The sequence below is a fragment of the Microtus ochrogaster genome, chromosome 21 (assembly GCF_000317375.1).
Source record: "Microtus ochrogaster isolate Prairie Vole_2 chromosome 21, MicOch1.0, whole genome shotgun sequence".
Classification (NCBI taxonomy): Eukaryota; Metazoa; Chordata; class Mammalia; order Rodentia; family Cricetidae; genus Microtus; species Microtus ochrogaster.
The window spans coordinates 33,754,431-33,781,777 of record NC_022022.1 but is presented as its reverse complement, the minus strand read 5'-3'; the positions used below and the strand labels follow the sequence as shown (position 1 = coordinate 33,781,777).

At 37.2% G+C, this 27,347-nt stretch overlaps 1 protein-coding gene across 1 annotated transcript in view; it reads right to left on the bottom strand.

Moving 5' to 3' along the window:
* The window catches only part of Stpg2 (sperm tail PG-rich repeat containing 2), a 380,862-nt gene that overhangs the window by 1,053 nt on the left and 352,462 nt on the right, over positions 1 to 27,347 (bottom strand). Inside the window, exon 13 of the mRNA XM_005357433.3 lies at positions 5,957 to 6,102. Within this exon, the coding sequence (XP_005357490.2) occupies positions 5,983 to 6,102 (120 nt within the window). The 3' untranslated portion in view covers positions 5,957 to 5,982. The remainder of the gene's footprint in view (positions 1 to 5,956; positions 6,103 to 27,347) is intronic.

Sequence of the window (27,347 nt, the reverse complement as noted above, 5' to 3'; positions counted from 1 at the left end):
ACAGTAGTTACATACACATTGATGCACTGTAACAGTAGTTACATACACAATGATGCACTGTAACAGTAGTTACATACACATTGCTGCATTGTAACTGCTGTGCTCCACGCCCCGTGTCTGTGCTCTATGCGCTGACACCAAGTTCCCGAGCTTCCAGCAAGGGGCTGGAGGTTAAAATACACAAAGACTCACAGACAAAGAGACAGCAACACGGGTTATCCTTGAATTCCCCAAGAATGCCCCCTTTATTGTGTTCAGGAGCAGATTATATAGAGATAGCCAAGCACCAGCCAAACCCACCAGAAACCACTCTCCTGCCATCAGGAACTCCTGAAGGTCTCCTGCTCAGAGCAGCTGTAGGCACTCAGATCAGGGGATTACAAGAAATTCAGGATCTGGGGTCTCACTGCTCCCAACATGTAAGAGCAGTTACACATACATTTGCTGCATTGTAACAGCAGTTACATACACATTGCTGCATATACAGTAGCACATCTAATAAGATGAACCCCAGAGAGAGTAAAAAGAGAAAATATCAGCAAACACGCTCTTAAAAGTTTCATGGTGTAACTTTATACACTGGATTTTACTAGGGACAAATGGTCTGGGAGCGAAGTCCTTTTACAGTACGATTACTTATATAATGTACTTGCAGCATGTAAGAGGCTCTATTAGAGTTCACCTGTGGAGAAACGCTAGTCTATTTCTCAGCTTTGTGTCTGTGGGAGTACACATAACAAACAATGGTTTGACACCTTCGTGGCCAGGAGCAGGTGGACACAGATGATCTGACACAGGAAAAACTGGGAATATTAGAACTGGTTCAAATTCTTTATCTTACTGTCTGATGTGTTTCCAACTCCGGAGGTGGTAATGTTTTTACTTCCAACAGTAAGACACTGCTCTATTGTCCACCTTTTCCACCGACATGGGTTAGACTGGTGTCAGCATTTGAATGTATTATCAGCTCACTCATCTTGAGAGTTAGTATTGTAGTTCAGTCAAGCTTTAAGTTTTTCTCTAATTGTGACATAACTAACCATGTACTTCTCATAAAAATTAATTAAGGGACAGAGACTCCAAGTGGCACTATATTTACTACAGTGAGGATAATCCTGCATGCAAATATAGGAGTTTGTTGTGAGTTTGCAATGTAGAAATGCCTAAACACAGTGAAGATGGAGGGGGTCTTCCTGTCCATCTATAATGCTGAAGTTAAACAGGGCCTTTGTTTGAAAGAGCCTTCACTCAGAGGGTTTCATTTCAGACAAAAAAGTCTAGAGCACTAGTATGATTCTAAAGGAACCTTTTTTATATCACACTATGCAGAAGAGGTCAATAAACACCTAATGGTAAAATGTGCTGTCACAATATAACCTTCATAAACAATAAATTTAGAGGTAAATGATACCAATAAGTAGGCATGCTATCTTAGAGAAAATATATCCTTGCAGAAAACTGCATGTAAATTGTGATAAAAAGAAATTTTAGATATGGCAATGAACAAAATATTGTAGATTGTATATGAAAACATATTACTAAGAACTTTTTTATCTAAATACATATAAACGAAAGACGCCACAGAGATAGCCTGAAGAACCAGTGACCTGATAAGAAAGAAAAGGAGAAAGTAACACAAGGGAAGACTTGCACTCCCTGTAAAGTCAAGGCCAAAGAGTAAGACAACACCACAAAATGGGCAAGAATCTAAGTTGGCATTGTGGCACTCTTGGGGCCCTATGGAAGAACTTGACAGAAGGGAAGAACATGGTGGAACCTGGTATTTTATCACTTTCCAATGGAAGACATTTGTCAAATGCATTGTGCATTTGTCTACCAGACAATAATAGAGCATTAAACATGGCAGCTAATGATCTCAGCAGCTCCAAAGCATCTGACCATTGTACAAGGAGGAAAAGAAAAGGCATGACAAATTAACTGACCTCATGGCAGATGACAGAAAGGCTGGCCTCTGAGAATTCGGGTGATGAGAATTGTGGGAATCCTAAAAAATGAGGGAACTCCTGTTCTAAAACAACCAGCCCCAGTCATCAGCACATCCATATAAAGAGACCTCCTCCTGCCTCTTCAGAGAAATATCAACGACGTTCTAAGTTTTCATAAACAATATTCATTTCGACCAGCATATAAGTCATTTATGAGATATGGCGTAGAAACAGGAAGACAGATGCTATAAGCAGAGCCACAGGTGAGTCAGAGTGGGGGTTCCCTTCTATGGTGTAAAAATGATGGCGAGTGGAATGCTTACAACATGGTAACATGACAAAGAGCTTACACATACTAGTCAAGTGGAAGTTTTAGATATAAATAAGCAATAATTTAAGACTCCAGTAGATGTACTTAACTTCAGGTTAGATGATAGAGGATTGATAAGTACAAAAGTACATTCAACACAAGACAAAGAATGCTCATAATCACATTGCCAAATTAGGATAAGACAGGATGTGGAACATCAATACTTGAAAAAAAACAATTTGTGATAATTTTTATGATTGATAAAAAGCACCAAATCACACAATGCAAAATATTGTAAACATCAAAGAACAATGAGGCAGACACTGAAGGGAAGAAAACCTAGGAACATTAAGTTTGTGCGTTGGCTTATGTTTTGTTTTTTTCTGATCTCTGAAAGAAGATAAAAGACACAATCTTCAAAGCAAAAACAGCTCATTAAGAGCATGGGAGAGAGATGATAATACACTGGCAGTTTTGATATGTAGAAAGTAAATATATTCCAACCTGGTTTTTGTAATTTAGCAAAATTCCTCCAATAATTAAAATGAAATAAGGACATAACTTTTCTATAGAAAATACTGATGTGGTCACTAACCTAAAATGTGGATATTCCAATCTAGATCATCACTAAACAATAGAATTATAACTTTGACCATAGGTATTTTATACTGCATAATTACCACATAAAAATTAAAGAAATGAAAATAGGGCATTTTATTTAGCCTAATAGGTATTAAATATTATTCTAGCACAAAATGTGTAATATTATTACTCAAATATCTCCTGCCACCTTAAATATAAATCTAAGAATTTATATTTAATGTCTGTGATACTAATAAAAATTTTATCTGTTCCTCTAATAGTCTGTGATATGTCAGACTTTTAGTTTTAGAGGATTATTGCTTTGATAAATAACTGTTGTCTGTTTAGAATTTAGTCCCTTATAATTAATATAATCATACTCAATTTCTGAGTATGTCTTCTAATAGTATGAACACTGAAATGAGAAAGAATCTTTGGATACAGCATCATTAAATGTTTAAATACACTACTGCCTTACAAAAACAATGTCTAAGGCAAATCATAGTCATTATGGTTAGTTTACAGCTACTATCTGTTAATGTTTTATATGAGAATATCTATTCATTTGTCTAAATGTACCCAGAGTTATAATCTGTTGGGCACAGGAGACCACTTCCTATATAGAGCCCCAGTAGCACAGACAATAAGAGCAACAATGAATAAATGAGACCTACTGAAACTGAGAAGCTTCTGTAATGCAAAGGACACTGTCATTAAGACAAAAAGGCAGCCTACTGAGTGGGAGATCTTCACCAATCCCGCATCAGACAAAGGTCTGATATCCAAAATATATAAAGAACTCAAAAAACTAGACATTAAAACCCTAATTAACCCAATTAAGAAATGGGGTACTGAACTGAACAGAGAATTCTCAACAGAAGATGTTCAAATGGCCAAAAGACACTTAAGGTCATGATCAACCTCCTCAGCAATCAGGGAAATGCAAATCAAAACAACTTTGAGATACCATCTTATACCTGTCAGAATGGCTAAAATCAAAAACACCAATGATAGCCTATGCTGGAGAGGATGTGGAGTAAGGGGAACACTCATCCATTGTTGGTGGGAATGCAAACTTGTGCATCCTCTTTGGAAATCAGTGTGGTAGTTTCTCAGAAAATTGGGAGTCAACCTACCTCAGGACCCAGGAATTCCACTCTTGGCAATATACGCAAGAGATGCCCAATCATACTACAAAAGCATTCGTTCAACTATGTTCATAGCAGCACTATGATGTGGGAGTGATTTCTTATTAATAAAGAAACTGCCTAGGCCCATTTGATAGGCCAACCCTTAGGTAAGCAGAGAAAACAGAACAGAATGCTTGCAGAAAGAAGCTGAATCAGTGAGTCTCCATGATTCTCCCACCCGACAGAGCCGCAGGTTAAGATCTTTCCTGATAAGCCAGCTCGTGCTGCTACACAGAATATTAGATATGGGTTAGATCAATATGTAAGAGCTAGCCAATAAGAGGCTGAAACTAATGGGCCAGGCAATGTTCAAAAGAATACAGTTTCCGAGTAATTATTTCGAGTAATTATAGCAGGGTGGCGGAACGCAGCCCGCCGCTCATCACTACAGCACTATTTATGATAGCCAGAACCTGGAAACAACCTAGGTGCCCCTCAATAAAAGAATGGATAAAGAAAGTGTGGCAATATACACTTTAGAGTTTTATTCAGTGGTAAAAAAAACAATGGCATCTTTAATTTTGCATGCAAACGGATGGAAATAGAAAACACTTTACTGAGTGAGATAACCCAGACCCAAAAAGATGAATATGGTATGTACTCACTCATAAGTGGATTCTAGCCATAAATAAAGAACATTGAGCCTATAATTCATGATCCTAGAGAAGCTAAATAAGAAGGTGAACCCAACGAAAAAATATAGTTATCCTCCTGGATATTGGAAGTAGACAAGATTGTCAGGCAAAAATTGGGAACACAGGGGTGGGGGTGGGGTGGGGGTTAGAAAAGATGGAGAGAGAGAAGGTAGAAGGGGAGGATTGGGAAGAGCTTGAGGGAATGGGATGGTTGAGATGGAGGGTAGATATGGAAGCAGGGAAGTAGCTATCTTAATTAAGAGAGCCATTTTAGGGTTGGCAAGAGACTTGAGTCTACAGGGGTTCCCAGGTGTCCAAGGAGATGTCCCCAGCTTGTTCCTTGGGCAGCAGAGGAGAGGGTGCCTGAACTGGCCTTATCCAATACCACTCTGATGAATATCTTGCATATCACCATAGAACCTTCATCGGGCGATGGATGGAGATAGAGACAGAGACCCACATTGGAGTACTGAACTGAGATCCCAAGGTCCAAATGAAGAGCAGAAGGAGGGAGAACATGAGCAAGGAAGTCAGGACCGTGAAGAATGCGTTCACCCACTGAAAAGGTGGGACTAATCTAATGGGAGCTCACCAAGGCCAGCTGGACTGGGACTGAATGAGCACGTGATCAAACCAGACTCTCTAAATGTGGCTGACTGAGAAGTCAAGGACAATGGCACTGGGTTTTGATTCTACTGCATGGACTGGCTTTGTGGGAGCCTAGTCTGTCTGGATGCTCACCTTCCTAGACCTGGATGGAGGGGGGAGGACCTTGGACTTCCCACAGGGCAGGGAACCCTTACTGCTCTTAGGACTGGAGAGGGAGAGGGAAGGGAGTGGGGAGAGTGGGAGGTAAATGGGAGGCGGGGAGGAGGTGGAAATTTTTAATAAATAAAAAAATAAAAAATAATCTGTCCAGAAATACTCAAGTTGCCATATTATATAATTTCAAAATATTTGGCTAAAGCACAATTTTAATTTATTATAATTTATTAAGAGACAATGTATTTCTTTGTAATGGAAAAGTATGTCAACCAAGAGGCTGCAACTTAATCACATTAAGGTAACTCCCCTGTCTTAACAATAAAACAAGGAAAAGCTATCAAAATCAGATTAGCAGTCAAATGTAGAAACATGAAGACGATCTTCACTATAATCTGTTAATGATTGCTTGACACCATCACCTAGGTGATCACGGTGAGTGAAGTTAAGGATCTGACTAAGATATCACCCCAGAGTGGAAGGGGGTGATACCCATGCATCTCTATGACCCTGTGGGTCTATTGTACTCACCAGTTAGAATACTGCACTCTGTCTCTTCAATGTTTCTGTTTGGCTTTCTGTTCTGGATGAGAGGTATTTTCTCTTTTAGAGGATGAATATGGCAGAGAGACATTGTATGTTCTCTTCAGAACCGAATGTCTTAAAAACGGACTGAGCTGAGAAGAGAAACAGAGCAACTTAGTTTATTTATATCATCCATATACTTTGAAGGATTAGTTTATATAAATGAACAGTGGTCTTGTTAATACAAACTAACTCACTGATGTCATTCATTAATACCCTAAATGTTTAGATTGATATCCAAAGTATTCTTTAACATACAATGACCTTAACTAAACTGTACTTAATATTCTTGACAAAAGTTATATGTATCTGAGAGAAACCAAACCCTTCGGTAAAACCTACAACTTTCTAATAATAAGTGGGTGCATTAGAACGTGTAAGTTTTATTTTTTTTAATATTGTGTTTCCAGTGAAAGCAGATACTAACTTTTCACATATGTTTTCTCCCAACATTTGCCATTCTGACAAATATCTGGTGTTAAAATATACCAATATCATCTTTCCAAGACTATTCTAGTAATTTGAACATGAGATAGCAAGACACAGCCCATTTACCTGACCCAGGCAACAGACCAATGAAAACACTGAGAAGAAAAAGAGTTTGAAACAACTTTACAAGGATCAAAACTAAAATTAAGACAATATTCATTCCCCTACTGTTATCTACATGCCTTTTTCGAGATATCTGCAAAATCAGGATGATGAACTTGTGACTCTGCTTTGGTATTGCTGTAAGTATTAACTGAAGTCAGCCACGTGAGCGAATCAAGCCTAACACACAGTTTGAACACAACCCTTGCAACACCTCCTTCTTATTTACGTTTCCTTCCCAGGGGACACACACAGTAGGATGGATAGAGACGCTGGACTCTGAGGCTAAACATTTAAGCCAACAAGTTGAGAGTTCTGCATTCTAGGCTTATAGTTTTCCACTGGGGTCTGAATGTGATAATTAACAACACCCTGCAATGGCTCTGCTTACTTACTCTCGAGCCGTGGCTCTCAACCTTCCTAATGCTGCAACATTTCAATCCTGTTCCTCATGTTGTGGTGACCCCCAACCATAAATTTATTTTCATTGCTACTTCATAACTATAACTTTGCTATTGTTATGTTGTTATGAATTGTAATGTTAATATCTGTGGTTTCCAATGGTCTGAGGAAACCCCTGTGAAAAGGCCCTTCACAAAGGGGTCACAAACCACAGGTTGAGAACTGCTTCTTTGGAGATTTCTTTTCCCCCTCTGTTGGTTCATCTGAAATAAGAGCCTGTGGTATCTTCAAGTTACTTGTTCCCTTGTCTGTTGCTCCCCCTGCCAACCTTACATATAGGAAATACAGAATTAGAGCAATTGTATTCTGATTCTTAAAACCACAGATTTGCCACTTATTTGCCAAAACTCTCAGTGTGTGTGTGTGTGTATAAAATTGGGGACCACAATGGACTAGAAAGAGGAAAGGAGAATTAATTCAAACCACCTACTGCCTATTCCTTACCAATTTCCAAGCAAATACACTGACTTCAGAAGGTGAAGAGTCTGTCATTATTAGGGAATGATGAAGTGCGGAGGACCATTAAAAACCAAAGGCTGGAATAAAAACGTTTTGTGAAGCCCTAAGTTTCCGAGCTGCTAGTTACCCTGCACAATCATGGAAGTAGGTTTCTAATAATCTCATCACAGAGCTGAGATACAAACAGAGCTGAATTTGGGCACAAGGAAGTAGAAACAGAGTGGATGTGCAAAGGCTTTATCTACATCAGAAGCAAGAAATGACCAATTTACTAAAGTCACTGTGGCACAGGTTCTATGCCCTTCCTTAAAGGCTCCTACACTAAAGACTTCTGATGTGGGAGGTCTCTCTTACTAAGAGCTGATGGCACCACACATTAGAGAAAAAGTGAGCTTTATATCACCTAAGATGGAGTGACTCACTCAGCAAACAGTGGTGAATGAATAGAACTGTATCTTAAAGTACTAGCATTTAGCATGATATGACAAAGCAACAAAAATTGGGTGCATTCAAAAGACACATGTGTTAAAGTAATAAGTTTTGTATTTATAAAAAATAAATCACTACATATCATCTAGATATTATGCATCTAAATTAAAATATCTAAATGTATATTACAAAATCAATAGATTAAAATACTACTGGTTACTATACCTAGGATTTTATTTTAGAAAGTCATTCTGATTATATAAAAAAGGTAACTGAAATTTAGCATATTGTTTTAAACAAAAAAAAATTTATATTATTTCAAAAGTCAAGGAAGAAATTGGCGCAATGGTTTTTACCAGGAAATGAAAAGGCTGCCATAATTATTTTACTAAATTAGAGGACAAGGTTTCCAAACATGCTACAGCTTACATCAAAGAATATGTAGACTCTTAAGGATCTGATACTGTGTGACATCTAAGGATAAGTAGACTCCAGAGGATCTGATCCTGTGTAACATCTAAGGACGTGTAAGCTCAGGAGGATCAGATACTGTGTAACATCTACGGACATGTAGACCATGGAGGATCTGATACTGTGTAACATCAAGTATACTTAGGCTCTGGAGGATTTTAAGACTCACTAGAAAGAGGTGACAAAGCACTGAAGGACAGCAGCAGGTTTTTGGAAGATAGCCCACATCAAGGGTCAACTAACCTTTGACAAGGCAGCAAAGCAATACAGTGGAGAAACAACGACAATTGTCAGGGTTACAGGAAGCCAGAGGGAAACATAATTACTGATTTAACTTTGAGGAAGATGTGATGATGACCAAAGAGACAGCAATTAAGAATTTGACAGTGAGTGACAAAACTGAAGTGGATGGCCACACCTAATCCTAAATTCTAAACCACTAAGAAAATATCAAATTAACAATCCTGTTCTTCCTAAGGCACATGCATATAGAAGAAAGCCTGCTACCATTACTAGAGATTTTTAGCCATCATTTTATGCCTTAGATAGTATTGAACATGAGATAGGCCTTTTGTGTATTTGAGCTTCCTGAAATCATGTGCAGACTGTAACTTTAAGAATGGAAAAGTCTGAAAGTGTCTCCCTGTCGCAAAGAGTAGCCTGACGTTCACCTCAGAGTTTTATATTCTATATCAGATGGCCTGCAAAACTGATTTAAAATTAATCTGAACTAAGAACAATTTATATGTGTTGTTTCATTTAAATGATGATGAATGTACTTGAATCATGAATTACAGCTGTGGAAAAATCAATGCACCTTTTAGAGCTGTGCTTCTGTCTCAAATGCATAATGAAATAAATTAGACTATAACTTTCCATTGGTTATAGCGTTCAGTAAACTTATAAATAATATTGTATATATTCACTATGTGCTCTAAAATATATTGCTTAAATCACTTTAGTCATGAAAGGTTATTAGTGCATATTTGTTCAAACGCTTGCTAGGATTAAAAGCATATATTTTCTTCCCCAGAATGATGAATGCCTTCCCAAATCTCAGTAAAAAATAATTTTTTACTTAGATGCAGCACTTTGTTCCTTGTCATAAAAGAAAATGAGAAGGTAAGGAGCTGTTTGCTTTTGTGGTATATGCATCTTAGAAGATGGAATATTGAAATTATTAGCAAATAGTTTTTAAAAAGTCACTGCCAGGAAAGACTAAGATAGAATATCTGTTCCAATGTAAAGGTGATTAAAGGAACACAATGACTAATGCATGATTCTCGATGTAAAATATTAATCAAAGAGTTAGAGAATTAGAATAAGATCTATATTACAGATAATAGCATAGTAACAATGAGAATCCCTAATTTTTATCATTGCTCTGTGGGTTTCAGAAGATAATACCTTCCTGGAAACGAGATAAATTCTGATGTACTTAAAAGTGAAAGATTATGATATATTATAGATCCAATAATGTCATAAAATATAGTATATAAAATGCAGAGCTATTTATGTGTATGAGAGAATAAAAGAGAGAGAAAGGAGGGAAATTTAAAACATATTTCATGATAACAATTAAAATATCAACTTTTGGATATGTTTCAAAACAAATGCAACAATGTGTAATCTTATTTTTTAAATTTTTATTTTATGTGTCTGGGTGCTTTCGCTGCACATATGTAAGTGAACCATATTGTTTCTGGTGCTCTCAGAGGCCAGAAGAGGTGGACTACAAGCCCCTAGAACTGGAATTACAACTGGTTTGGGGCCATGATGTGGGTGCAGAGTATTGAAGCTGGGGGTACTCTAAACCCTCAAGCCATCTCTCCAGCCCCATAACATGCAGTGCAACAGTGAAGCATTCTCTCTAGATTCCGAGTAGCCAGACACTCTGCAGCTTCTGTGCCTATGATTTGTCTTCCTCGAGAAATGAAAGCTCTGGGCTGGGGCACTGGCTCAGCAGTTAAGAGCACCGGCTATTAGGTTTAGTTCTTTTTTTTTTTTTTTGCACTTTTTAAAAGTACTATATTTATTATACAAAAAAAAACCTCCAAAAAGTTTCAGATCTTGCTGTGTAAAGTGACATGCAGTGATTGGTGTGGTCGCAGGACTTTGGACTACTGTCATAAAGTAGCCATGGCTTCCACAGCTTCGATGAGGTGTAAGGCGAGGCTGTACTGCCCGTGCTTCTCTGGCAGGAGCTCCATTACTTTGTGCACTAGTTTAGCTGTTGTGGCGATTGGCACATTAGTGTCCTGAAGATCCTGGGTGTTCATTGATTTCAGCCAGGTGCAGAGTTGATGTGCCAATCGCCACAATAGGTTTAGTTCTTAGGGCAAATGTCAAGGAGTAGAATAACTGCTTCATGTGGTAGATCTACTTTCAGTTGTTTTTGAGAATTCTCTGCACTGATTTCCAGAGAAGAGACACCAATTTGTGTTCTCACTAACAATGAATGAGGGCCCCTCTTTCTCCACAACCTTTGTTGCCAGTTGTTCTGTTGATCTTGGACATCCTGAGAAGAGTGACATGAAATCTCAAGGTTGTTTTAATTTGTATTTCCTTAGTTGCAAAGGGTAAGGAACACTTCTTGAAGTATTTCTTAGCCATTTTTATTTCTTTGTTTGAGAACTCGAGTTAGATCACTAGACCATATTGATTGGGTCATTTGTTCCTTTGACTCTTTGTTTTATGAATTCTTTGAATATTCTGGATAGCAATCCCCTTCCAGATCTAGCTGACAAGATTCTCAGACTTGGACCTAGAGGGGCTTCCAGGTGCCTAAGGAGAGGTCCCCAGTTAGTTCCTGGGGCAGCTGAAGATAGGGAACCTGAAATGATCCTATCCTATAGTCTTACTGATGAATATTTTGCATATCACCATAGAACCTTCATCTGGCGATAGACCCACACTGGAACACTGGACTGAGCTCCCAAAGTCCCAATGAGGAACAGAAGGAGGGAGAAGATGAGCAAGGAAGTCAGGACCAAGAGGGGTGCAACCACCCACGGAGACAGTGGGACTGATCTATTGGGAGCTCACCAATGCCAGCTGGATTGTGACTCGAAAAGCAGGGGATAAACCCGGACTCTCTGAATATGGCGGACAATGAGGGCTGCTGAGAAGCCAAGGACAATGGCACTGGGTTTTGATCCTACTTCTTGTTCTGGCTTTGTGGGGGCCTAGCCAGTTTGGATGTTCACCTTCCTAGACCAGGATGGAGGGGGGAGGACTTCGGACTTTCCACAGGGCAGGGAACCCTGACTGCTCTTCAGACTCGAGAGGGAGGGGGAGAGGAGGGGGGGAGGTTAGGGGGGGGAGGTTGGGGGGAGGGAGAGTGGGAGGAGTGGGAGGCTGGGAGGAGGCGGAAATTTTTTTTTCTTTCTTAATAAAAAAAAAAGAAATCTGAAAAAAAAAAAAGATTCTCCCCCATTCAGTTAGTTTCTTCTTTGCTCATCACCTCACATCTCCACCTGATGCAACCACAGAGAGATCTGTTGGGATCTGGCTCCATTCATTCACATTAGGCTTAGGATACAGAGCCTTGTGGTCAAGCATGACATTCTCAGTTCTTCCCCATACTCATTTTATAAACACACTAAAATAAAGTACTCTATATACCCTGTTTTTGATGATCAATTGCAGATAGTTGTCTGTTTCAGCTACAAAAATTGGTACTGTTGTCCATCAGTGTACATGTCTGCTAATGCATACACATACACACTTCTGTGATAATATCTGCACACTTAGACTTACAGAACTGACCGACGAGGTTCTGCAGTTATCTAAGAATTTCATTTTGCCTACATTTCCCCAGTGTCCTGTGCCTTTTATCTCCATCCCTGTCTTGTACTTTAGGTATGTTCATGGAAATGAAGTGCTTTGATACAGCCATGAACAGAATGTTTGTGTTTCCCCGAAGTCCACATTCTAAAACCCTGGTCTCCAACATGGTATGAAGGTGTTCAATACATCAGTACTTGCTTTTAGAGGCAGCTTTCATGAAAAGACCAGTGCTCTTCTATGACAGAGAGGTAGGTGGCTAGCTCTCTGCTCTGTGAGGATGAAAAGCCTCGGAACTCCTATGCAAGCTGGAGAGAGCTCCTACCAAAACCCAACCATACTAAAGTCTGATCTCAGCATTCCAGCTTCCAAAAATTTTGGAACACATTTATTTTTGTTTATAAGCCAATCACTCTATATTATTCTGTTATAGCATCCTGAAATTATCACAAGACAAATATATGTATATATATTTTTGTTTGTATGTATAAAATGTGTCTATGGTAGTTGGTGTTAACTGTCAACTTGACAGAATCTAGAATCGCATGGGATAGACCTCTTTGGGAGTCATTATGGTTACTGTAATTAAGGCAGGAAGACCTGCCCAAATTTTTCAGCTTCCATTCCATGGTTTGGATTGTGGACTGTATAAACAAAATAAAGGGAAGTTAGCAGAAACATGGACTCATTAATTTTTTCTTCTGTAATGCAGACGGAATGTGACCAGCTGCTTCAGGCAATAGCTACCTTGAATTCAACCATAATGAACTTGGCTGTGAGCTACAATAAACCCTTTCCCTCTTAAATTGCTTTTGTTAGGGTGCTTTATCACAGCAACAGCAAAGACTCTTGGAGACATTCTTCTATTTCAGTTTTTCTGGAAGATGCATTGAATTTGCTTTTCATGCTTAGACACACAACACCTCTAGAACTGGTTCTGTTTGTGAAGTAAGGTAGCACTTCACTTTTTCCCATACAAAAGGCCAATTGGATGAGTGTTATTTCTTGATGAGACCAACTTTCAACTTCCTTGTAAGACTGTATTTTCATAGAATCTCCATGGTAATATTTGTTAAATACACTCTTCCATTTGTTTACCCCTATGACATTGTCTTATCAAAAGTGGATTTCTAGAAATCTGGGCACTGACTATAATCACACTAGTTGTGCTTTTATGCATGGCTGCTTTGGCTGAAGAGTTCCATGTACAGAAACAAAAAAAGTGCAAAACACCCTGTCAGTTGTTCACATACATAAACTGATGAAACTTTTATCAGAAACTACACTTATTAGCAGGACAGGCTAAGCTCATGTCCTTAATATATCAAAGCCCAGCACATAAGCATATACCTCCAATTTCTTGAATCAGTCATAATTTTTGACATTGATTTTATTTAATATTCAACAGAAATGACTTTTATATATTTTATAATTTTATGTCGTTAAAATTAAAGATTTTCTTTTATTTCCTGAGTATTTAATAACTAAATTTTATTTATTTTTATTGTCATTGACTCATATAATTTATTTTAAATAATTGTAAATTTTCAATTTATGGTATATCATCAGAAAATTATCACAATTTATTTTTCCCAATATTTATACTTGTAATTTTAATTTCTATTTCCTTCTGAAGGGGGTTGAGACAGTATTTCTCCATGATGTCCTGGCTGTTCTGGAACTCACTCGCTCTGCAGATCAGGCTACACACAAACTCAGAGATCTGCCTGCCTCTGCCTCTCAAGTGCTGGGATTAAAGACATGCACCACCAATGCCCAGCTCTATTTCCTTTTTATACCACATTGCCAGGTTAAATAGAAGTTGTAACTAACATTAATTCCGAATGATAAGCTTTTACATTTTAGGATCATCATTCTTTTTAATAGTCTTTATTTAATTGTGTCATTGGCCTTCTTCCTCAGTTTAAGAGGTTATGTGTGGGATAAAAAAATCCAAGAAGATATCCTTCAAAGGGGGAAGTCTAAACAGGAACCTCATAAGAGCTCACGGTAACTACTAGAAGAAATGGATCACTTTGCATCTCACTCAGCCTGTGGTCCCTAGGAATCACTCATTTTCAGCCATTCAGAATTACCATGGAAGTGTGTCTCCGATCAGTAGTTCCAGCCCAGGAACACTGTTGCTGGTGCTATCATTTTGCTCAGTGAAACTGCAGAATTCTTTTCAACACCACTGCCCAGGCGCATTCTACGGAAAATGCCTTTTCTGTTCTTGTTCTATTGCTCTGTAGCCTTACCAGCCACTGATCCCATCAGAGTTTGGGTTCAGTAATTGTTATGGGCACGTAGTAGAATGTTAGTGTTGTTTTAATCTGTATTTCTTAACAAATGTGGGTCATGTTTTTAAATGCTTATTGTGGGTTCACAATGCCATGAAATAATAGTAACAGGATGCAGAAACTAAGATACACTATTGCACAGATGGCCCCAGTGTAAAAGGATACATTTGTGTCCTCTGCTGTGCTCTTACTCTTAAAAGTCACCTTCTGGTCTTCAGTTGGGAAACTTCCACAACTGTGTCAGGTAATGTTCCTTCTCCTGAGGAGTAGTCCTTTATTGTGGATGTAGTTACCTTCCTTCTAGGCTGAGTTCTCTACTTCTAAGAGGAGTTGGTAGTAAGTGCTGGAGGCAAACCATGCTTTTGTATTCCATGATGACAACAATCTCTAGGAATTATCACTTCCATTTAGCAAAACCCGGTCTGTGTATATCCCAGTCAGCTATTGGCTCCAATGGCCTCTGCTCCAGATAATGTCTGTGCTCACCAGAATTTTCGTCCTGAGTTCTGTTCTATGAATGGCTTGCTAGCATTAACTAAGCATACTTCGTGGTCTATTATCAAGGTGTTATTCTAGAGTGTTAATTACCCTATTGTTTATATATGGTCATTTTCCTTCATGGTGGCTTGTGATTGGTTGTGGTTCTTGTCATCTCAATCTCACTGATTAGGGATGAAAAATAAGCTCAAATAAAAAACATCAAAAAGAAAAACAATCTCACCAAAGTGTTTTGTCTTTATATGAGTTTGTCTACTCATATAAAATCTACTTATTATTAAATCACAGGGCAATAAAAAGGTTATGCATGCCTCTGATTATAACAGGTCTAAGATTTTGAAGCTGCCTGTTAAATACTAGCCATATCTAGCCTGCAGCACAAAGGCCATAGGAATTCCTGCCAAGTGCTACAACTTCTGCAAGTCTATTTGCCAATGTGTAGTTGACAGTTGCTAGGACACATCCCCATCACTTGTGTTTATTAATATCTAGTTATTTCCCAAGCACTACTCCATGACTTCTTTATGGATTTGTTGTTGGAGATGCTTTATATTGTTTTATGGCAATGATCCACAGACCACATGTATAATGCAAAAACTGAATAAAGGCTATTCAATTTAATTCAATTAAATGCATAATTTAGCATTGCTCAAAATGATACTATGTTTACATACTTTTGAATTTAAGAAGTTTGACTCACAATGGTGGCGCACGCCTTTAATCCCAGCACTTGGAGACAGAGGCAGGCAGATCTCTGTGAGTTCGAGACCAGCCTGGTGTACAAGAGCTAGTTCCAGGACAGGCTCCAAAACCACAGAGAAACCCTGTCTTGAAAAAAAAAAAAAAATAAAATAAAAAATAAAAAAAAGTTTGACTCACATTGCTCTATTGTATTTTTACTTCTTACTGCCAACATTTTCTGATCAAGTTCTTGCTAATGTGATTACAACTCAGTATTAACTGATTCTTTTTGTGGGGGGCAGTTAGGATAGGGGGTTCAAGACAAGTTAAAGACATGCACCACCATTGCTCATCTTAACTGGTTGGTTTTGAGGAATACAACTTAATTATTGGTGATAGGGTAATTTTACATTGTCTTCCATTCTTCCTGGATTAGTTTAAAAGGGTATGCCATCTGAGCTATAACTTACATATTTAGTCACTTCGCTGCCTCATAATTTTTGGAGTGGGTGTGGGCACTAAGTCTCCTTTCTCATCACTAAAAATAAGCTGTGTTAGAAGAGTGACTGGCGTATAGCAAGTATCTTTGATCTCCTACTCAAGTCCATTATCACTATTAGTGTGGGTGAGGGAACACTCTTTACATGCAATAGTGTGCATGTGGAGGTCAGAGGACAACTTCATGGGGTCAGAGGACAACTTCATGGGGTCAGAGGACAACTTCATGGGGTCAGAGGACAACTTCATGGGGTCATTCTCGTCTTCATATTTTACATTGGGTTTGGGGGCCAAACTCAGACTGTCAGGTATTCGTGGCAGGTGCTTTTCCACTGCACTGAGAGCTATCTCACCGTTCCTCTCGGTCATATTTGTTAATAATAATTTTTATAACGTTATTTCTATTTATTTCCAATTGTTAAATGTCATCATTTTCACACGTAAGTTTTAACATTTTAAATAGCAAAACTGACTAAATTCATTTGTGGGATTCTTCCCTTTGTAGTCATAGTTAACATATATTACTCATACTTTCCAAGGGCTTAGTAAAACTTTCCAAGATGGATACAAACATAGTAAAAGAAGTTAGAATGGGGCTTCAGACATGGGTCACTGGTTAAGAGAATTCCTGTTCTACAAATGAGCCCATATCACATGGCTCACCAGCACCTATTAACTCTAGATTCCAGGGATCCAATACCTTCTGCTATCCCCAAGAACACCTTCCCCCACCCCAACCCTTCAACCCACCACTTTCCCTCTCTCAGTCACATACTCACATCCACACGAAATTAATAAGCAAAAGGTGGTAGGATAAAATTAAAAGTGTGAAATTAGTTAATATAAGAAACTAAACTGGTGATCACTTTCCGTATATTCTCAGATGTAGTAAATTATGCATTCAAGTAGGAAATGTGATTATCTATAAGTTCAGAAATAACTATAGCATTTGTCAAAGGTATTTGCAGTAGACTTTTTGGTACCAATGCTAGTGTAGTCAAAATTCACAAATGTGTAAAGAAAAAAATAGTTAACATTTTAGTGACATTTTTTAAAAGTTCACAGCATTCAAACGAAATACTGTAGCTGAGAAGTGGAAAATGACTAAGTTATCTCCAGTACGTTCAAAAGGTCATGAGGACTGCCTACCCACTAAATCCACCCATCTGCCAGAAAGTCAGAACCAGACAAGCATTGACATTATTACAGATGGAGAAGATAAGCCAGGTCCATTGATTATATTCAGAACTTAACATGATTATTACTCTTTAGTTTTCATGGCAACCACAAGAGATTTTTTCATTTCTTAAGTTAAAATGTTAAAAGTATAAGGTTTTACTTTAATAGTTTTACTGTCGTAACTATCAAATTCTTATTTTTAAAACCTTAATTATACATTGGCATAATTAAAAGTTTTAATTTTACCTATGGTTTAAAAACTGAAAGCATCATCTTTCAATGCTAATGGCAAAGTACAACAGAATCACCAGATGAACCAAAAGAAGTGTTCAAGTTTAAAATAAATTACATGTATAACGGGTTCAAGAATCCATTTTAGATTTGTACAGTATGCATATTATATGAAACAAAAAGTATATTAATAATAAAGTGATTTTTAAAAATCTATTAAAAGGAGACCAGTCTGTTTAGATGATTATCCTACAGATAGAATTGGAGAAAAATGAAAAAGCAAGCAAACAGGTTAAAAAGTTTAGATTTTTCTTGACTGGGTCAAGAGATGTATGCAAATCCTGATGTACTAATGCAAAATAATTAGATTGTGAGTAAGGAACACTGCCAGGGAACACAGATGAAATGCAAGTCATCACATAGTCTGAATGGAAATACGTCTGATAGCCATTAAGACTGCTCTTGCAATTTCTTTAAAGAGGCAATTCAATATACTGCCATGAGCTTGGGTTTTCTAGGAAGCAAGATATCTATCAGGCATTTATGCAGACTGCTATAGACGATAGTCTTTCTAGTCTGGTTAGAAATAGAAAAGATCAAAATATAGGAAATGACCCCAAAGACGCTTGCATTATTTCATACCATGCCATCTTAACAGTAGATCCTGTGGCTAAATTATAAACAAAGCCTATCATGGACTTCACTTAAAACTAACAAAGACTGAAAAAATCCTTCTGCCCTAAGAGGAATGTTTATAAGACTCTAAGACATTAGTTGATGAATAAAATCTTTGTATCAACATTTTCTCAAAATTCATAAAGACTGTGAGACTGGAAAAGTTACCTATTAAGTTTTGAATGTCAATTGTTATAATGCCAAGTTATTTCTTCATATTTCAAAACTTCATGATGAATTAATATGTTTGCTCCATTGTTATTAATTAATCAGGAGTAGAACTTTTCTCCTCCAAGTCACGAGAGGGAAACCTCCCGCTTGTACTTTCTGATGCTACAGTTGATGACAACTAGAATGTGCGTTCCCCACGAACTCCACTCTTCTGAGGGCTGCAGTCCAAGCATGGGTCACGCACACCTAAAGTTATGTTTCCTGGGTCTTCAATCATTTTATAAGATAAGATCCTACAAAGAGTTCTTAAAAAGTCAGTTTCTGATTATTAGAAACACAGTCTCCAGCCTGCTCACTTTTCATTTATTTCCCTCCATCTTCTAAGCACTACAGAGAAGCAAATCCATTCTTTCTATAAAGCACACAAAATTCTTTTAAAAAATATTTTCTATATTCAATTGGTTAGAAGCTCAAGAATAAAAATAAATTACAGCGTTTACAATATCACTTTTTTTAATTCGGACTTTAATAAGAACGACTCTTCTAAAACTTGTGCTTGCTATCAGGATGTTCTATGTAGCAATCACTTTATTTTAATGCACTCTCAAATCATAATATAACAAAGCTTTTTGTGAAACAATTTCCTGAATTTTAGAAGCGACTTGGCAGCATCCTTTAGAAGTCAAATTTTTTGTGACCTTTATGGCTTATGAATAAATTATTTACATTACTATTTTTCAGATATAAACTATTTGATAAGAAATATTCTTTTAATTCAATAATTCAGTTACTATTTAATGGGACTTTGAACTAGGAAAGCAGTTGGATGATGTAAGTGGGACCTAAGGGGCAATCTTAATAGGAGCTTGGAAGACAGCAGTGTTACAATCAATGTGGAGGCCCAGTCCAAAAGCTTTCAGAGCCAACAACTCAGATATGACAAAAATTCTTGTGATATTTTGCCAACTACTGTGGCTGCTTTTAGTCTTTGTCTGATGAATTTGCCTGATGCTAAATTGAGAGTTTTTGGAATAATTTTGTTGGCAGAGGCGATATCAAGACAGCCTAATATTGACTCTGCTGTATGGCTATTAGTGATCACTTCTATGCAGGGCTAACATGAGAAGTACAAATAGGGCAAAGAGAAATACGAAGTGCATAGTACTGGGAGGAAATGAGCCACGGGAAATTTAACGTTGGAGTGGAGAGCTGTGCTGAAAGAGGTGAGGAGAACACGGGTGTGAAAGAGGATGACAACCGGGAATGCCGTCCTCAGAGCAAGACCCTACCCAAGTCATCTGGCAATTAGTGAAAGGGAAATGCCCAAGGAAATTCCTCCACACAGAACAGCATCTACAAAGGAAAGTGTATACAAATGCACTTCAAAGGGAGGGCCAGATTCTACTCCAAGTGGGTAGCCAATTTTGGTAGTGTCCTCCATGTGGTTCTGGCTAGACAGTCATGGAGAAAACATGAGCAAAGGGGTTCTGAAGTCTTCCTCCAGGTTTAGAAAAAATCCGAGGACAGATGTGTGGTAGTGAAGTCCCTGCCTTGATGACCTGAGTGCCCATTGTATGCAGCTTTGAAATAAATTATCTTTGGAGTTTTCCCCCTGAGCTTATCTTCATGTCTTCCATAATTCTAGCTAAACTAAAATACAGCATAAAATATAATATAAAAAACACAAAAGGTCATTTGACAATGTCAAATTTTAAATTACTTTTTAAATAATAGGATGAATATACATTAATCTTAAAACAACCCATGTCAATTTTATCTCATATTTTTACATCAGACAAGCTAGTCTTCCTAAATTTACTTTCTTACACTTAATATTGAGTCATGTAGCAAAACTGTCTCTCATTCTTTGAGGGGAATATATTATACATTTCATTTTGAAAATTTTAAATTTTAATCAAAAATGGTATAGAGGCAGATAAATATATTAAGCATCTTGACTTAAAATGTTTAAAATGAATTCTATTTTGAATAAATCCAGTTATTTTTACCAAATATTATAAATTAGTTATTTAAGAAAGAGATATTTAGCCAAAAGTTAAAAAAAATAACCAAAACAACTATACACCAAATTTTACTTCCTCAGACTTAAAGTAGATCAAATTAAAATGGTGCAGTGTTGGAGAAGCAAGATAGTTTAGCAGATCCAATCTCTTGCTAACGTTCTGAAGCCAATCCCCAGAACTCACATGAGGGAAAGAGAAACCAGAGTGGATACGTTTTTCCCTGACATCCATATGCTGCCAACTTGGTACACACACATGCATACATATCCACGCCCACACATGCATGTGCGTACACGCGCACACCCAAACAAACACACACACACACACACACACACAAATCAAAGTATAGTGTTTTACTGTATTTTGAGCTGTTGAATATCCCTACATCAATGAACAGCTGCAATTCCTAGATGTTTACAACATTTCCCACAGGTTTTCCTGTGAGGAAAGGTGAGAAAGGAATATTCACTGTGCTCATATATGTCTTAGACACATTGGATATCAGTTCAAAATGATTCATGCACTCACACACACCTTCATATATAACATTTATATGTAGAAAACTCAGAGAAGACATTTTATACATAAAATATAAGTTATAAATATGTTAAAATAATAAAGGCAAGGTTATTGAGTAACTTCAATTTCTGTGTTTACATTATTACTCTGAACATGAAAACGACACACTTCCAAAAAGATTCCACTTATAGGTATGGATGGAAGTGATTCCTATAGCTATATATATTTAAACAAGGTAACTAAAATAATTTTCATTTTTTTCCTTTAATTTTAACAACTGTAAGTTCTTGCTTAGATCAATACAGAATTTTAACATGGAACAGAATGTCTTTTGTAACTCTAGGCAAACAAAATAGAGCTGCCCAGGGGAAAAATTATCCTGCATGCTTCCCCCAAGACACACGCTGAACTCAGGATTACACTGTAACTTCTTCTCACAAAAGATGGTGATTTGCTTTGCAGTCATCTGCTTCCTGCTGCTGCAAAAAATGTAAGCTTTGTTTCAGAAAAGCTTTAACCTGAGAATTACTGCGTGCCGTGGTCACCACGTGAAACAGACAAATAATCTCGAAGGCAGCCAGAGAACTAGGTTTGGAAAATAAAATGAACCGTTGGGAAGGCACAGCCATGCCCCCTGCGTTCCTGCAGGCGTTGGTACAATTCCACACTTTCTCTCAGGAGTACCCTAAACTTGAAGGAAGTTCCCACAGAGCACAACGTGTCTCCCAGCAGTAGCTGAATCTTGCATCTTATCTAATAACTGCCTGCAAATATACCTTTAGCTGTTGTTTCAACTGTCCTGAGAGCTGAGACTCTCTGTGGGGCATCCATTTGGCCTGCCAAATATTTCTTCACAAGTTGTTTGTTTTTCTGCTATTAACTTTAGATAGAAGTTCAAGATTTCATGAAAGGGGAAAGCAATATCCATGTTAAGACATATTAAAATATTAAAATAATTTTGCACATCTATCAGCAACATGCATTGCTAAGGGTCAAGAAAAGAAACACGGTCACAAAAAAAAGAAAGAAAAAAGAAAAGTAAGCAAAGATTCATGATTAATCCCATCATCTTTTTTTTTGTCTTTTTGAATCTTATATACTTTATTTAATAATATGAGTTGCATAATCTTTCTTCAAATGACAGAATCGGAATTTGTGGATGAATAAAACTCCATTAAGTTTATATGATTATTATTTTTCTCATTAAAATTATTTTTTAAAGAAGCATGTCTTAATTTCACTTAATAATGGGCTTTATTATGGCTTTTTATCCATGACAATGTATTTCAATTACTTTCATCCACTGTGACCCTTTATTGCCTCTCTTTGACATCCATCACTTCCCTTCTCAACCAGCTCTCCTACTTTTGTACCTTTTTATTTTTGAGATTTAATAAAATTACATCACTTCTCCCTTTTCTTTCTTCCCTGCAAACCCTCCCATATACTCCTCCCATCTTGCTTTCAAATGTATGGCCTCTTTTTTATTTATTGTTATTATATACATGTATGTATACATACATATTCCTACCTATAACCTGATCGGTTTGTATAATGTTACTCAAATGTATTTTTCAGGGCTGAGGAAAAAAATGAATCTTCTAAAGGGAATATTTCACTTAATATACAATGATTTTTAATTATTCTCTAATTTTTCTTTTTGAGGTTAATAATGTGATAAATTGCTTAAAATAATTTTCAGATCATAACTAGACTAAGTATATATGTTTAGGTTCTGTTCAACTTGATTTACTAATATTTTGTTGAGAAATTCTGTTTCAATTTTTATATAGGTGGCTGAGAATGCCCTTGAGCTTCTGATTCTCTTGCCTTAGTCTCTGAGGACTTGGATTACAGGAGTATATATGCCATATCCAGGGATAGAAAAGACCCAAGAAGAGGTGGCAGATGGCTACAAGGAAACAGAGTCTTCTGGACACATCAGGGTTACAGCAGATGACGTTACAGTAGCTGTGACGCTGTGGGAGACTTGTGAACATCTGAAACAGACCATGTCCCAGAGTGGAGAGGGCATCTATTGAGAACTGAACACTATTAGGGAAGAAAGAGCCAATTCTTCCTAAACTATAGGCTCTTTTAAGTCTACTCTTCCCGAAGAGCATTTATTTAGTATAAATTGTCCTCAGTGGGGAAAAAAATCATAAAACTGGATGGGAGGTAAGAAATAGTAGGTCTAGGAAGTGTAGAAAGGGTAAATACGATCAAAACACGTTGAATAAGATTCTCAAAGAATTACTTTTTTAATAAAGGAACAGAGGGCCTGGGAATATGGCTCAAAGGGCAGTGTTTGTCTGACATACAATCCCATCATCTTTTTAAACAGAAGCTTCTGTGATCAATTGCACAAAAAATTCGAGATGAATTGCTTAAGGATTTAAAATGAAAATGAGGAAATAGTCTGTGAATGTTCCTTCTGTTTATTCTCAGGTGTGAAGGAAAATTCAAACAGGAAACACCATATGCAGGCAGCATATGTAATTCTGACCACTTGCCAACCTCAATGCATAAAAGCTAGATCACATCAAACTGATAGCAATACTTACCATATCTCCCGTGTTAGTCATTTCACTACAGTGTTGGGGCCTAGACACTTAATAACTATAATTTGAATATCATTAATCATATTATATAAACACAATATATATAGTAATACAAATTTTCCATTTAAAATTACATACAGTAAGAGAAGACAACACATTTCTGCCCTACCATGTTTTCTTTGTTGTTTTCAAACTTTTAGGAACCGTATAGCCATAGAAATCTTCCAATGGCCATAGCAGCCATACTTCTCAGTTTAAAATTGCCAGCTTAGGGTAAAGGAAATGGCCTGATTTCCATCTCTGGAATTCACATACTGAAAGGAAAGTACAGACTCTAGAACGTTGCCCTTTGACCTTCATACAATGATATGACTCATGTGCCTCTCCACATATGAATGAACACACACACACACATACAAGCACAGAATTTTTAAATATTCAGTTTACACAGCCACACACATTATGGTAAGTTTCTTTCTATGAAGTTAATTTGAAATGTCTTACACAGAATACAAAATAATTTCTCAGAAACTACAATTAAAGATTGTTACATTGTTAAAGGTTTTAAAAATAATTGCCAAATTCTGTAATAATACTTAGCTTTCTATATCATATGACTCTGCCCTTTTATAACTTTCTGAGAGGAGTGTGGTATAGTTTATCAGATAAAAGTGTTTGATTTTCACACTGATGAGAACCACACAGCTCAGGAAGTTGACACTGTAAATCCATCCAGGATTCTCATACTCATGGAGCTGGTCTCTTGATTCCTAGACTTCTCATTATTTATTCGATTTAGTGTTGTTGCTGCAACTTCGATGTGCTCTACTGACAGGAGGGCCGAATACATTTTAATGGACTAAGAGTGAGTTCCCAGCTAGTGTACGCAGGAAGTCTGGCAAGAAGCTGCCGCTGCACATCTCCCTTAAGGGGACACAGGTTTCTGGAGCGCCTTCCTTTCCTGAAGAGAGGTTATGTGACCAGTGTGTGTGTGTGTGTGTGTGTGTGTACTTAAAATGAAGCAATCCAGTGAGCAGTAACCTAGTCATGGACATCTATTGTAAGTGAGTCAGTTAATTAACAACCTAGTTTGATTTCTAAAGGAAACCCTCCTGGGAACATTTACATATGAGAGAAGGTTCTCCGGAATCAGAGTGTTCGTTGAGTAGCGAAAGTATTTTTACTGATGCATCGCCTTTCCATGTATGACTTAAACATAGCTTAATATAAGTCATGTTTTTGTTTGCTTGTTTGTTTATTTTTTTAGTTTTTATTCAGTGTTTATGTAATATTACTAAGGCAGAGGCTAAGTCAACCCTCCTCACAAACATCTCCCTTAGCATTTGGAAAACTGATATTTTTTATTATATGAAATGGTGTGTTATTTGAAATTTAACAGTTAGCATGCTTGTATTCATTGTAAAGACAGTTATGAGTCATGAAGCATGTCTGTTCACAGTTAAACAAAATAAATGCATAATCACACAGCTTAGAAGTAAATGCAATATTTAACATCTACAACTCTTAAGATCTTTAATCTTAAGAGAAGTCATGAGCTTAAAACTTGTAATTAATCAACACACATTTTAACTGAACCATGAAACAGAACTATACTGATGGCACAGATTATTAGTGTAATAAATATTAAATGTTAAAAATTAATCAATTAATGCACTTCTTACAAGGATGAGATGAAGGCATGACTGAAAAATGCTTCCCTCAATATTTAACAAAATACAAAGACTGATGGAGGAAGGCCATTGGTTAATTAAATAAAGAAGCTGCTTTCCTGATAGGTTAGAACGTAGGGGGAGGAGTGAACGGAGCAGAATGCTGGGCGGAAGAGGAAGTGAGGTCAGACTCCACAGCTCTCGTCGAGGGGGCAGACGCCTCAGAGAGACATGATGCTCCATTCCTGCGGGCAGAGGCGAGAGCTCTGCTCTCTGAGGCACACGCGATGAGGTCCGACCCAAGGTGGACGTAGGCTAGAATCTTCCCGGTAAGCGCACCTTGGGGTGCGACACATATGATTGGAAATGGGTTAGTCCAGGTGCGAGAGTTAGCCTAGAAAAGGCTAGATAGAAATGGCCAAGCAGTGATTAAATGAATACAGTGTCTGTGTAATTATTTCGGGGCATAAGCTAGCCGGGCAGGCGGCCGGGGTGCTGGGGACTCAGCCCCGCCGCTCCTATTACTACAAAAGACAGTAATTTTTTTTAAAGAAATGATGGAGTTTTGCAATGGACTCACACTGTGAAACAGGCCCAGTGCAGAGCTCAGACAAGAAAAGCAACATCTAAGACAAGAAAACAGGCATGGAGGTCATATTTGATCCATTCCTTGTCCTGAAAAGATACTATTTACATACAAATTAGGAAAGTAGATCCTGACATTTTCATTAAGAAATATCTTAAGATATTTCACATGTAGTATTAAGAGTGATATAATTTTCCTGGGTTTGTACAATACATCAATATTTTCAGTTATTCACAGTTACACATTTTCCTTATATTTTGATATTTCTTTAAAATGTATATTATAACTTACATTTATAGTAAGGAATATTAACTTCAACTTTATTGCCACATTTAACTGAAACTGGTCTATATTCTACTGAAGATTCAAGTTTTCACCTCAAATTATACTGCTGCATTGAAATAAACTGAAGAATTTCAGGCTTGGAAAGAACATGGGACAAAAAAACAATAATACTGGTATTATTGTGAGAACAACTTAAATTACCCATGGGAAATAATATGAGAAAAATACTCTAAGTTTTATTTAAAATTATAAGTTATTTTATTCTAAATAACCAACATACATACATATATATACATACATAATACATACATACATATCTTTGGTAAACTTCATGCTTCCTAACATCATAATGTCTGAATGTTCTATTTTATACACTTACACTGAAATTTTAAGAGAGGGAAATCCATAGTCTCTATCACTTATAGTATTGCAAATTAGTAATGTAATTGATTATATGGAATTCCCTTTGAGATTTTAAAAATGTACATAACTAAAAATAAATGCGTTTGCTAGTAGCTTCAAGTATCAGCATGGTTTTCTTCTTGCTGAATGGCTCTTAAGTCCAATCAGAGACTGTCTGTTACCTTCAAGATATTCACATGACCACTGAACCCTAAAAATTGTCATGTCAGCCTAGCTGGTCAGTTTTGTGGTTATCATGGTTGGGTAGGTCTGCTGGCTGCTTCCATCTTTTGGAAGCTTGCTCGGCATCTGTTATCATATAAGCTAGTCCTCAAGGAGGAGCCTTTCACATCAATTCCAGCTCAAGGCTGAGATTCAACCTCTGGGCTCTGTTTTTGAAGGGCACTGTGTCTTTGGCAATAGGAGCTTACCCTATACCTCTGGGTGGGGAGCTACCAAGAGCAATAGCAATATTTTTCAATGTTTTGAGAGTCTCTTGGAAAATCCTGATCAACAACTCCAAAAGGATTTCCTGGCCTGGTTCTAGGGTTTTAACGAGCTGCTTTCCTACCCCACGATTTACCTTCCTTAGGCCTAGGTAGGAGGTTAAGCCACAAAATACCCCTTACGTAGTAAAGCAAAGATTCCTAAAGATATTAAATGAAATGATGCTAAAAATGTATAAAAAAATTATTTTTAAAGAAATACAAATTTCTGGGGTTTGTGTTTGATTTTTTTCACAATAAACTGTATCACAGCACATCACATACATCACTGAAGATAACCAAAAAAAAAAAAAAAACAGATCAGAGAATAAAGATCTGGAAAGGCAGCAAGCTCTATTGGAGACAATATCCAA